We start from the raw sequence: 12,047 nt of genomic DNA, 5'->3' as shown, positions 1-12,047 counted from the left end.
AGGGTGAATTTTAAATAGGGATAATTTTTAATGATTTTAATAAGAGACACAGCTACAAATATTTGGTTTTTAATTGGCTTTTATTGGGGAAATGTACTATGTTGTTTTAATATGCTGTGAGCCGCCCTGAGTCCCGTGGGGAGAAGGGCGGCATATAAGTCTTAAAAATAAATAAATAAATAAATAAATAAATAAATAAGTCATGCCTACTAATTTAGACTTCCTGTATCTTATTTCTATGAGTTTGTGCAAATGTTCCATCCTTTCTTTCTCCGAGGAAGCTTTTCTTTGCATTGCTATCTTCCTGGCATGCATACCTGATTTCTTACTACCTTCCTGCTTAAACTAGCAGTTATATAGCTCCACTCAGTGATTAGGAGGGACTAGGAGGTCTTTGCAGTCGTTAATTCCACTTAAATAGATGTCAATTCAGGGGATGTCCTCTGAAGACAGATGTTCTGAAAGGGTTGATGACATGACTTCAGGGTGCTTCGCATTTTGAGTCATGTTAATTCTTAAAGTTTCACACAATAGTTTTCATTTAACATATAGGGTTCAAAATCAAGGAACCACACTAGTGTCCATGGGGAGAAGAGGACAAGGGAAGGGGGTCAGCCGTGTTGCAGTGGAAGCCCCACCCCTTTCCTACCTCCACTGTGATGTCACATTCAAAAGGGGCAGAGTTTGTAATGCAGAGTCCCATTTATTACTAGCTTGTTGCTCAAAATCAAAGCATGGCTTCTTCCTTGGGGCAGATTAAAGCTTAGCATTATAAACCCCAGTTTCCTATTTGCTACAGCCTTTAAAACTGAGCTAGCGAAGGTTTTAGCCCCACGAAGAACTTTCTTTCATTTGTATCCAGTTTTGTGAAAGAGGGGAAAAAAGAAAGTTGTGAGGATGGTTGTTAATAGCATTTGTTTTAATTCCGCTGACCATTATTGTCGTCCTCTTTATTTGAAGGGTGTCACGCAGGGCGAGTATACACCTATGGAGGATAGCGAGGAAACTTCTCAGTCCCTCCCTATAGACCTTGGACCTCTTCAATCAGATCAGCAGAATACAACCTCATCCCAAGAGTGTCAGGGCAAGAGAGATGATGTCATTGTCATTGACAGTGATGATGAAGAGGATGACGATGAGGAAAATGATGGTGAAGCAGAAGTAATGCCTACTGTATTTATTTTCTTATTTAGTACCCGGCCACGCGTTGCTGTGGCTCTCGTTCACTCAGCCAACAGATGGCGCTGTTTTTCAAAAAAAGCATGTTTTTACCTGTCACAGGTGTGACATCTATATAATAGTAGGTATATAAAAACACGCGCGTATTCCAGTGCAACGTTGTGTCAAAATTTCAAAGCAATCGGTGAAGAACTTTCGGAGATTTAAGATTTTGAACAAACGAACATTTACATTTTTATTTATATAAGAAAGATGTGCCTGAGAGTGAAGAAGAAACTATTTAGCATCCCCAAAATTCCTATGATGACTCCTCAGTTTCTATGTATTGGCTCTGATTGAGTATTATTGTATCGGTTGTGGCTTTTTGCAGTCTAATTTTCAGAATAAATACCAAGAACGAGGATGTGCTTGGTTCTATTAGTCAATAAAAAGTATGTATTTTACTAATTTAAAATGCATTATCATTTTATTTTTAAAAGTTACATAAATTCTGAATTGAGGGTTGTATTTCCAACAGCTAGGGCTGCTAGGAATAATTTCAGACATTTATCCAAGAATGCAGTCCTGTTTTCATTTTTATGTCTTTTTCTGCCTTTTGTGACAATAGCATTTTATTGATTGAAATATCACACCTTTTAATTCTCAAAGGAAGATCCATCCCAAAGACCATTACTTCATCCCTTTCTGCAGAGTTCAGCATACTTAGAGAAAACCATCTTTTTTTTAGGAATATGAAGATGAAGAAGATGAGGATGACGACGATGATGATGAAGACACAGGAATGGGGGACGAAGGCGAGGATAGCAATGAAAGCACTGGCAGCGTGGATGGTAACGATGGATATGAAGCAGATGATGCTGAGGTATGAATATTATTTGTTCCTAATCTGGATAAAATTAATGATTTTAAAAAATAATCTTTTAGATGCAAATCTACTTTAACTTCTTTTTTTTCCCCTCTCCACCCCTGTTGGTATTAACAGCTAATTCCTGATATTCCCCCTTTTCCTTATTTCAGGCTGCTGATGGAATGGATCCCAGTACAGAAACTGAAGAGAGTATTGCTGGAGGTGAAAATAGCCAGAGGGCAGCTGACTCCCAGAACTGTGGTACAATTAACTGGATGTTTTCTGTAATAGTATATGCTTGTTTAAAGGAAGCAAATCTTTTTGGGCAGGTTATTCACTAAGCAGTATCTGTGTTTTATGCCCTTGATTTTAGAAATATGTGTATAAATGGTTTTAAATCATTGAAATCATTTTAAAGCTTGGTATTTTGTTTTGGGGGGTTTTTTTGTTTGTTTTTTTGCTCATTGCTTCTGATTCTTTTTGCTGGAAGAACATCTAGTTTCTTTTCTCAGCTAAGCAAAGACGCTTTGAAATTTCTGAAAGTTTAAAATTACATCTCTCTGCCACAACAAAATGTCCTTGTTTTGTTAGCTTGACGTTTTTTTGTTGGTGGTGGTGGTGATATATAGAAATATTCGTTCCAGAAAACATAATAGAGCATATTTTGGGAAGCATGAAATGATTTGGAGTTACAAATGTGTGCCTTTGTAATTATTTGTTTCTATATCATCAGGCGATGGGAGCACAGGTACTGTAGAGTCTACGTTCTCTCAGGAAAGCCCAAGGGAACAGCAGCCCACATCTGCTTCTGAGAGACAAGTTCCCCGTCCACCTCGACCTCATCCCTTACCTCCACGATTAACTATCCATGCTATTCCTGCTCCACCCCAGGAACTGGGACCACCAGTCCAGGTACGAGAACCACAGGGGAAAAGCCACAGGGAAATGTTCTTGCTCACGTGCCTTTGAATGGTTGCTCATTGCTTTATTTATTTGTATCGGCAAAATACAAATATCTCTTGGATAAATCATGAATTGCCATAGCAGGACAAGTTTTTATTTTTCTCTACAATATTGCAGGATATTTGGACAAAAAGTCCAACAAAAATATTCAGGATTGTAGCACTTAGCACATATTTTGGAATTCTAGCCCTTTTAAAAATAAAATCTGAATTATCAAAGAAGAATATTACTTCTGCATATTTATCCAGTGGGGGCATAATTTAGATAATGGATTACCACGTGAGTGATTCATATCTGTCCGAAACATGTTCAACGTGAATGTTGAGCTATTTAGATATTTTTCTTTATGTTAGTGTAAGATAAATAGATTCTTGTAAATAGATAGATCCCTATGTCAGGATAGAGTTTTTAATTTAACTGGAAGATAAAAAAACAAATTACTCGGTATTCTTTATAGCAATGTGATATTTGAGATCATTTCCTAGTGGTACAATGCAGTCCTATGTAGCCCAATTCAGAAGGAAATCCTACTGTGTCCAGTTAGACTCGTTAAGCAAGTAAGCAAACTGTTATGAGCAGAAATGGGCAGTCTGTAGCTCTCCAAATGTTCTTTTGAGGACCAAAGATTGCCTTTGATGTCTAGGGTTCTGGCCTGCCAATGATTTGTGTACTGAAGGGATATTCCCCTTCCCCAACACAAAACCCATTAAGTTAAGTTTTCAATTTTAAATTGTCTTAGTGCCAGTGGGCTACCCAAAATACATCTCTGTGGACTTTTGCTCGATGCCCTCATGTTGTCTTTCCTAAATGCGTCAGCATCCCCAAAAGGAATGGTATTATTTAAGGAAAAAGGAGAAACAGAGCACACTTCTCCCCTTGCTTCCTTTCCCATTAAATGGTGTGGTGCATCTATTGCTTATTTATTTTGCGCAGTACAATTTGAAAGAGTCAGCAGGGGCCAGTTTCAATAAAGTAGATCTTTTCAAGGCAGGATGTTCTAGAATGCGATTTTAAGGTGAACCAAATTGATCTCGATTTTCTGGATTAGAGTTTGAATGTGGTAGAGTTTTATCTTTTAGATCATCTGGATATTGCATTCCTCCCCACCAAAAAAAGAAATTCTTAAAATGCCTACACAGGCTTATTTTAAGCAGAAATATATTTTGAAGTGCCTTTGTTGTGAATGTGTTCTGAGGAAATTCATTTAGCATTTATAGTCAAGTGCAAAGCTGCATTTTTAAATAGCACATCAGCAGGCAAATTGATTTAAGAATAAGCATTTGCAGAACTGATAGTGGCTTATTTCATATTTGCATCCTGTCATTTCTTGGAAGAGCAATAACCAACATAACATTGAACTATAAATCATCATTAACAAACAACCAAATCACAATGTAAGAGTCCAATCCGTCTCAAAAAGAACAATCTACCCAATCCTATTTTTTTTAAAAAAAAAAAACTGGTATTTTCCACTAAAGTCACTGAAGGGTTTTTAAAAATTGTCTTGGCTATACAGAGGATACAAACGGCTCGGAGACAGTCTGTGGGGCGTGGACTTCAACTAACTCCAGGTATAGGTGGCATGGTAAGTAATTATTGTTATTTCTAAATGCAGAATTTGTATTTCAGCTGTGCTATGGCAGGCCTTTAGTTTACTTACCTGCTTCCGAGCACTTTTAAATGATCCTATTGAGAGGCAGAGGTGTTCTTTGAAATTAAGCTCCATTTTGATTGAAGAAAGAGTAGTATGTGCTTAGTTAAAAATGACGAAATAGGCTTTGTAACAAATTCAAGCCCATCTGCTCCTGATTGAAAATAATTGTGATACTGCAGCAAATGGCTTCACTCCCAGGTAGACTTTACCTCCCCCCTGGAATTTGGAACACTTTCTCACAACTGAAATAATCTCCTCCTCTTTCATCGGGATGGCACTGTTTATCCAGCCGTATAGTTTATTTTGCTTTCTGGATGGAATGTTCCTATTTTGTTTCCTACCCTTGATATAAACTAAATGGGTCAAAGGCTTATTGACAGCAAGGTGTTCAAACCGGTCAATCCTAGAGGAGATCAACGCCATCTGCTCTTTAGAAGGCCAGATCCTAAAGTTGAAACTCAAATACTTTGGCCACCTAATGAGAAGGAATGACTCACTGGAGAAGAGCCTAATGCTGGGAAAGATTGAGGGCAATAGAAGAAGGGGACGACAGAGTGGAGTCACTGAAGCAGTAGGCGTGGTGGTAGAGGACAGGAAGGCCTGGAGGAACGTTGTCCATGGGGTCGCGATGACTTCGCAACTAACAACCACAACAATAAAATTCTTCGCTTTCAGCATGACTGGGAAATCAGTACAAAATTCTTCAGCTGACATGTTTTAGTTATTCTAGACTAGAGTTTCCTCAAAGTACTAATTCACAAAGTTCAGTGATCCAAGGTAGAGACTGTACAGACTTATAAAATAAATCTAGCTTTTTAAAAACCTGTTTAGTAGTGGGCCCAGCATAATAGATAATGCTTTTAAAGGCAAGCAATGCAAATGGTTGTTTGTTTACAGTTTTTAAAATCTCTCTCTAGCAGCAACATTTCTTCGATGATGAGGACCGGACAGTTCCAAGCACCCCAACATTGGTGGTACCGCATCGTACAGATGGGTTCGCAGAAGCAATTCAGTAAGTGGATTCCAACCAGCAAAAGAGCAGCAAACTTTTTAAATGTTACAGAATGTATGGATGTATTTACATATACTATATACTATTGACCTTACACCTTATTTATTTGTTTGTTTGTTTATTCAAATTGTATAGCCACCCATCTCACATAAGTGATCCTTAGAAAGATAAAAACACAAAGTCATAATGATGACAAGTATTTAAAAACAATGAAAATTATTAAAGCCATAGGACTCCAGTGTTAAAAACCTTATGGAAATATATTTTGTATATTAATAAATAATTTACTGTAATTCCTTTATAATTTCAATTTTTTTTCCTAACTCTCGTAGTGGTGCAGAATTAGTTAGTGGTGGGTAAAACGGGATGTAACCTGTCTTTTAGTTCTCCTCAGGTTGCCGGAGTTCCTCGGTTCAGGTTTGGACCTCCTGAAGATATGCCACAAACCTCTGGCCAATCAGATCTTGGCCAACTTGCATCACAAGGAGGTATAGATATCTGAACTTGTGCTTCTCTTTTATATCTAGGTGATGGGGTTTTTTTTGTTTTGTTTTTTTGTCTGCCTTCAAGTCTTGGTGACCATCGGACAAGTCCCTGCAGTTTTCTTGGCAAGATTTCAGAAGTGGTTTGCTACTGTCTCCTTCCTAGGTCTGAGAGAGAGAGAGAGAGAGTAGCCCAAGGTCACACAGCTGGCTTTGCTCTGGATCTCCTAGTTTCTAGCCCAGGGGTGTCAAACTACCGGCCCGCAGGCCGTTTGCATCATACGGAGGCCACGCCCACCCCAGCTCCGGCAATGCAAAAAAAGTTGCGACACGTCACGTGATGTAGCAAGTTTGACACCTGTGTTCTAGCCTTATGCTTTCACCACTATAACAAAATAGCTCCCTTTATTTTTAGTAGGTGGCATGAAATATAAGTCAAAAAGAACTCAAACTGGAGAACTTTCTGCTGCCCTTCTAACAGAGAAGTACAAACAAATACAAATATGAAAAAGAATCTCTGATACCACGTTCTAAGATCATTTACTGCCTCTTTGAAAGCACATGCCCACACATTTCTCTACATTTTGTTAGGATTTGCACTGATGAAATTTTCTAAATCATATAGGATACAGATATTTCAAAACAGAATAGAATAGAATAGAGCTTGGAGGGACCTTGGAGGTCTTCTAGGCCAACCCCCAGCTCAAGCAGGAGAACCTATACCATCTCAGACAAGTGACTGTCTAGCCTCTTCTTAAAAATCTCCAGTGATGGAGTGCCTACAATTTCTGGAGGCAAGCTGTTCCGCTGGTTAATTGTCCTCACTGTCAGGAAGTTTCTCCTTAATTCCAGGTTGCTTCTCTCTTTGATCAGTTTCTAACCATTGTTTCGTGTCTTGCCCTCTGGTGCTTTGGAGAATAATTTGACCCCCTCTTCTTTGTGGCAGCCCATCAAATACTGGAACACTGCTATCATGTCTCCCCTATTTCTTCTTTTCTTTAGACTAGCCAGACCCAAGTCATGTAGCTGTTCTTCGTATGTTTTAGTCTCCAGGCCTTTGATCATCTTTTAATTGTTGCATTAAACCTAGTATCTTAAAAAGTGCAAAAGGTTTCCCATGTAAATTGCTGTATTTTTCTCTGCTTTTTCAAAGTGTGAATATTAGGTGAGTTTTCCTTTTTTTAAAAAAACAACAACAACTTGTTTGGGCCTTTCTATTAAGGTAGCAGGGAAGCAAATGCTCTTGGCTGAATATTGTGCTTTTGAGTTGCATCAAAGTAATTCTTCTCAAATTCTTGATAGGGCTAGGAATGTATGAAACACCCCTCTTTCTTGCCCATGAAGAGGAATCCGGAGGTCGTAGTGTCCCAACAACTCCACTACAAGTTGCAGCACCTGGTGAGCCCAGTTTGTACAGATTCTGCATTCCTAATAGTGTTATTAGACAGAATGTTTGTGGACAGAAATGGAGCTATTTGGTGGGAAACTGATGTTGATGCTTTTCATCCAGAGAAACACTGGCTGGTGGGTTCTCAAGTAGAAGTTAAAAACAAAGAAACGTGTCAGTAGAGAAGCAAGGCCTCTGGTGCTAAACTTCTTACATTCTTGAACAAAGAATCCTTTATTTTTCAGGGAGCGTTAAGGGCATTTTTAGAAAAAGAAAAATCAGAAAACCTTAACTAATCTGTAGAAAGTTTGTAAGTCAATATAAGCAAAGGATCAAAGTTTATTATCACGTAACAAAAAGTGTAGTTTATGACACTCTAGTCTCTTTCCTTCCTCCTCCTCTGATGCTGTGTCTATGCAGAAATAGGCATCTGTTTTTCACGTAAAATCCCACAAATCCCTAATTAGCTTCTCTCTCATCTTGATCTTGTCTCCTACCTCCAAATCAACACACAATTCAATCTTTGTCACCACAAGGAAGGCAGAAGGCCGTTGCTTTGCAACCAGGGACTTCTAAGCACAGACTACAATTTTTCTATGATTGCACTGTGTCATGAAAGCAATAAATATGTTTTTATTGACTTTGTAATACAGGGATAGGTTCATTTTTAACTTGTTTTGAGAGTCCAGGAATCATGGTGGGTAGGGTTGGTATGACTTGGCTTCACTAGGAAATTTGAGAGTGCTGGGCTTAATTTGAAAGCGATATTAAACCTTTTGAACGACTTGGTAAGATGCTACACTACTGGTGTTTAGCAACATTTTGATGCTGCCAATCGTTCTGATTGGCGTGAAACAGAAGCAAGAATATTTAACAATATAAACACATATATAATAACATATTTCTACTTTCCAAATTTGGGGGGGGATTTATAGCATTCGGTGTGATGGAGAGAGAGAAAACATCGTCTTCTTGGATAGGTTTGGCTTACACTCTGTTCTCCCCCCCCTCCCATTTCCAGTGTCTGTATTTACTGAAAGCGCTTCTGCCGATGCTTCCGAGCATGCCTCCCAGTCTGTTCCAATGGTTACAACTTCCACTGGTAACTTATCAACCACTTCAGAATCTGGAACAGGTGATGATGGTGACGAGGTTTTTGTGGAGGCAGAATCAGAAGGGTAAGCTGAAGGTTTTGGTTGGCTAAGATCAGAATTTGCCTGCAAAAGCACCTGAACAAGATGGGTACAATCCAACTGAATTGCTGAAGTTCTAATCATTCATTATCCATCACTAAATCTTTTGTATTTTTAAAACAAACGATATGATGGTTTGCCCTCATGTTCCCATCTCTCCAAGAGTAATATACTCTTAATATCTGTGTGGACTTGGTTCTGGGAGAGCCACTCTACCTCCCAGTCTGAGAGCCCTCTTAAGCCCAATCTGTTTGGGTAGGAGGTGTTGTGCCCTCACAGACGGATTGCCCAAGGCAGAATTTCAATTGTACATTCCTGGCCAGAATGACTTGCATCTGGGCCTGTGGCATTCTGCCAATTATTTATTGGTAATGATCTTTGTGAGTTGTTTTTCCTTTTTGATCCCTATTCAAGAATATAATCCTTGAATAAAATTGCCCGATGGTTCCAGGGAGTGATTTGCAAGTTCACTAGGGTCATAATAGAAAATAGCATCTATAGCATTCTAGTTCAGACTAGTTCTCTTCTGATATTGGGGGGTATTGAAACTTAATAGCAGGTAAAATTAGGAAGCACCAGTACATTTTTTGGGGACATTTCTATGCACCAGAATGATTTTTTTTTTCTTTTATCCAATTTTGTTGCTCTGGCTAAGGCTAAGTGTAGTTAATTCTTTTTTTATTGATCACAATCTGGCTACAGAGCCACTTGAAGTAATTTTGAGAGATAGGTTTGATAACTTCATTGCTAGGTTTTCACAGTGTCCAATTGAGCTTTTTGTAAAACTGACTAAATTTTCTTGGAGCAAAGCATTATTATTTTGCTCAACTGTAATAGCAATAGTCTCAATACACACTGCTTGTAGTAAAAATCAGCAGAGAACTGACACAGAGGTGGAGAAAATCAGTGAGAGGTTCACTTCTATGCTTCCATTTTTTTTTCTTACCTCACCATTAAAGGGAGCAATCCTTTCAAAATAAAAGCTTCCATACTAGTTCTCACAGATATGTTACTGTTGCTTTGCTAGAACAATAAAGACGAAATCCGGGTTTCACCATTGTGTATGTCATCTGTGCCATCACTAGGTGTGGTTGAACATAAAGCCTAGGATGCTTTCAAAGTTATGATGGTTTTCTGAATAAAATTAAGGCATTTCAGAGAGCCTGGCTGTTCTCCTGGGCTCCAAGTTAGGCTGGTTGAAGCCCCTTGTGGGATATGTTTGTATATATTTTCTGTGTTGTTGTTATTCACATTTCTTCCCTGTGCATCCCTTTGTTTATAGAATTTCTTCAGAGGTGGGCCTAGACATTGATAGCCAGCAAGAGGAGGAATCATCTCAAACTCCTGATGAATCAGATCTTCCTTCTACCAGTCAAGATCCTCCTTCTAGTTCATCTGCAGGTATACATAGCTCCATCAAATGCTGGATCTAGAGAACTATCATTTGGAGTACAGGTGGTCCTTACTTAAGGACTGAAGTTATGATGGACCCCCCCCCCCAAAAAAAAGGAATACATGGATTCATTTAACAATTGTGGCATTTACTTAACAACAACCACACAAAAAAATCATAAAGTTGGGTCTGATCAAGTGGGGTGCCTTGACTTAACAACTGTCATGACTTATGACGGAAATTGTGGTCTATGTTATAGTAATACATTAAGGACCATCTCTTCTTATAAATTTTCATTGATATGGGACATCAGACAAAGAAGAATTGAGCGTGTGATGGTTTTGAATTTCTCCCCCCATTACAGTTTGTATTCTAGAAAAGATTGCAGTCTGTAGATATGAAAAGGAAGGATTCTCACTAATCATTCTCTGCAGCTTAAAGATTCATTAGGGCATGAACTCTGGTCATCAATCCTCCAAATGTTTGACAAAACACTTAAAAAAGTATACAGGAATTTGCTTGTATTTCCATTCATTGAAGTGTCATACAAAAATAACCATTCACGTGATCTACAAAGTTGCATGTAGAAAAAAAACTGCTACTCGTTTTCTAGTTAAAGGTTTTATTTGTTATACCCACACAGTCCTGCAGTACAAAAATCAGGAATAATACTTCTATGGCTATGAGAAAATGAATACCCCACTATTTCTTTTCCAGATACAAGCAGCAATCATCCCAAACCCTTCCGACGCGTTAGACTTCAGCCCCCAACCTTAAGGGCTGGAGTCCGTGGTCGTCAGTTTAATAGACACAGGGGTGAGTATATTTCAATCACAGTGGGGCTTAGTTAACTAAGTTACGTTACTTACTGTTGAGAAAAGTGAACTACGCATACAGCATAAACATTTTGAAAAATGTAGGATTTTGCCCCCTGCTAGCTTACATATTGTAAGAGAAGGAATGGCTGAACCTGGGGGCAGAGTGAAAAGAGCAATCAGTCTGGAATCCGTACGTAGCCACAAGCAAACTAGATCTAATCCCCTTAAGTGCCGTTGACCCATATCTAACTTACGCAAGTGCTGAGCCTTAGTTTAGGAGATTCCTGGGCATAAGCCTTTAGTGATGAATCAGCTTATATACCAACTAATGAGTTGTTTCAGTTACAAAGAAAATTAAAACATTTAAAGAAGATCAAGAACAGAACAAGACTCATGACTCACAGTAAATACCTCCCCCCAAAAATTAGATGGACTTAAAAAAGAAATAGTGATTTCTAAGCTGAAACTTTTTAAAAATTGAAAATCTTGTTAGAAGCAATATTTGCAATTACTAGAAGAAGCTGTTTGTGTTAAATATGGATGTTAATTTCACTTAATGGTAATTTTAAGACCTCATTTTTGCTAATCATGTTGCTGTAATTTCCAGAAATCCCAAAGCTTGTTCCCATTAATATTTGAAGGAACTTTAGGATATTCCCCATTCAGCTTCCTGATCTAAGCTTGGTTAAGATGGGTGTAATGGAATAGAATTCTCCACTCCAAACTGAGGATGTGTTGGCTGTTAAGCTTTTGACTATGATATTCAAAATAAGATATGGAATGATTATTTTATAGTAATAATAGTGGCAGGGAAATTCTTGTAGATTGTTAAAATATCAAAAGGCAAATGAAAATTGAAAAATATATATAACTGCTGTATCTTTCTTGCAGGTATAACTCATTCAATGGGTGGCAGAGGAGGCCTGAACAGAGGCAATATTAACTAAATGCTGTACAAATTTTGGAAATGGTGTATACTGTTTAGTCTGCCTTTATTCTGCATTAGTATAATAGCTGCCAAGCTTAAAGCAGTCTTTTTTTAAAATGTTAAAAAAGGATTGTTGTATGAACATTTGGTTGTCTTTTATTAATAAAAACTAGAGAAACTGTCACACAAAA

The 12,047-nt window shown here is 38.2% G+C and overlaps 1 protein-coding gene across 1 annotated transcript in view; it reads left to right on the top strand.

The window, feature by feature from the left end:
• TPR (translocated promoter region, nuclear basket protein) overlaps nt 1-12,038 on the top strand; it is a 63,838-nt gene extending 51,800 nt beyond the window's left edge. Inside the window, exons 40-51 of the mRNA XM_015813312.1 lie at nt 961-1,161; nt 1,907-2,041; nt 2,197-2,287; nt 2,760-2,938; nt 4,506-4,574; nt 5,561-5,655; nt 6,040-6,143; nt 7,440-7,535; nt 8,546-8,702; nt 10,000-10,118; nt 10,828-10,926; nt 11,820-12,038. Of these exons, the coding sequence (XP_015668798.1) occupies nt 961-1,161; nt 1,907-2,041; nt 2,197-2,287; nt 2,760-2,938; nt 4,506-4,574; nt 5,561-5,655; nt 6,040-6,143; nt 7,440-7,535; nt 8,546-8,702; nt 10,000-10,118; nt 10,828-10,926; nt 11,820-11,875 (1,401 nt within the window). The 3' untranslated portion in view covers nt 11,876-12,038. The remainder of the gene's footprint in view (nt 1-960; nt 1,162-1,906; nt 2,042-2,196; nt 2,288-2,759; nt 2,939-4,505; nt 4,575-5,560; nt 5,656-6,039; nt 6,144-7,439; nt 7,536-8,545; nt 8,703-9,999; nt 10,119-10,827; nt 10,927-11,819) is intronic.
• Nucleotides 12,039-12,047: the final 9 nt, after the last annotated feature.

Source organism: Protobothrops mucrosquamatus, unplaced genomic scaffold, assembly GCF_001527695.2.
Source record: "Protobothrops mucrosquamatus isolate PMUCROS unplaced genomic scaffold, P.Mucros_1.0 scaffold151, whole genome shotgun sequence".
NCBI classification, from domain to species: domain Eukaryota; kingdom Metazoa; phylum Chordata; class Lepidosauria; order Squamata; family Viperidae; genus Protobothrops; species Protobothrops mucrosquamatus.
This window is presented reverse-complemented; position numbering and strand designations above follow the sequence as displayed.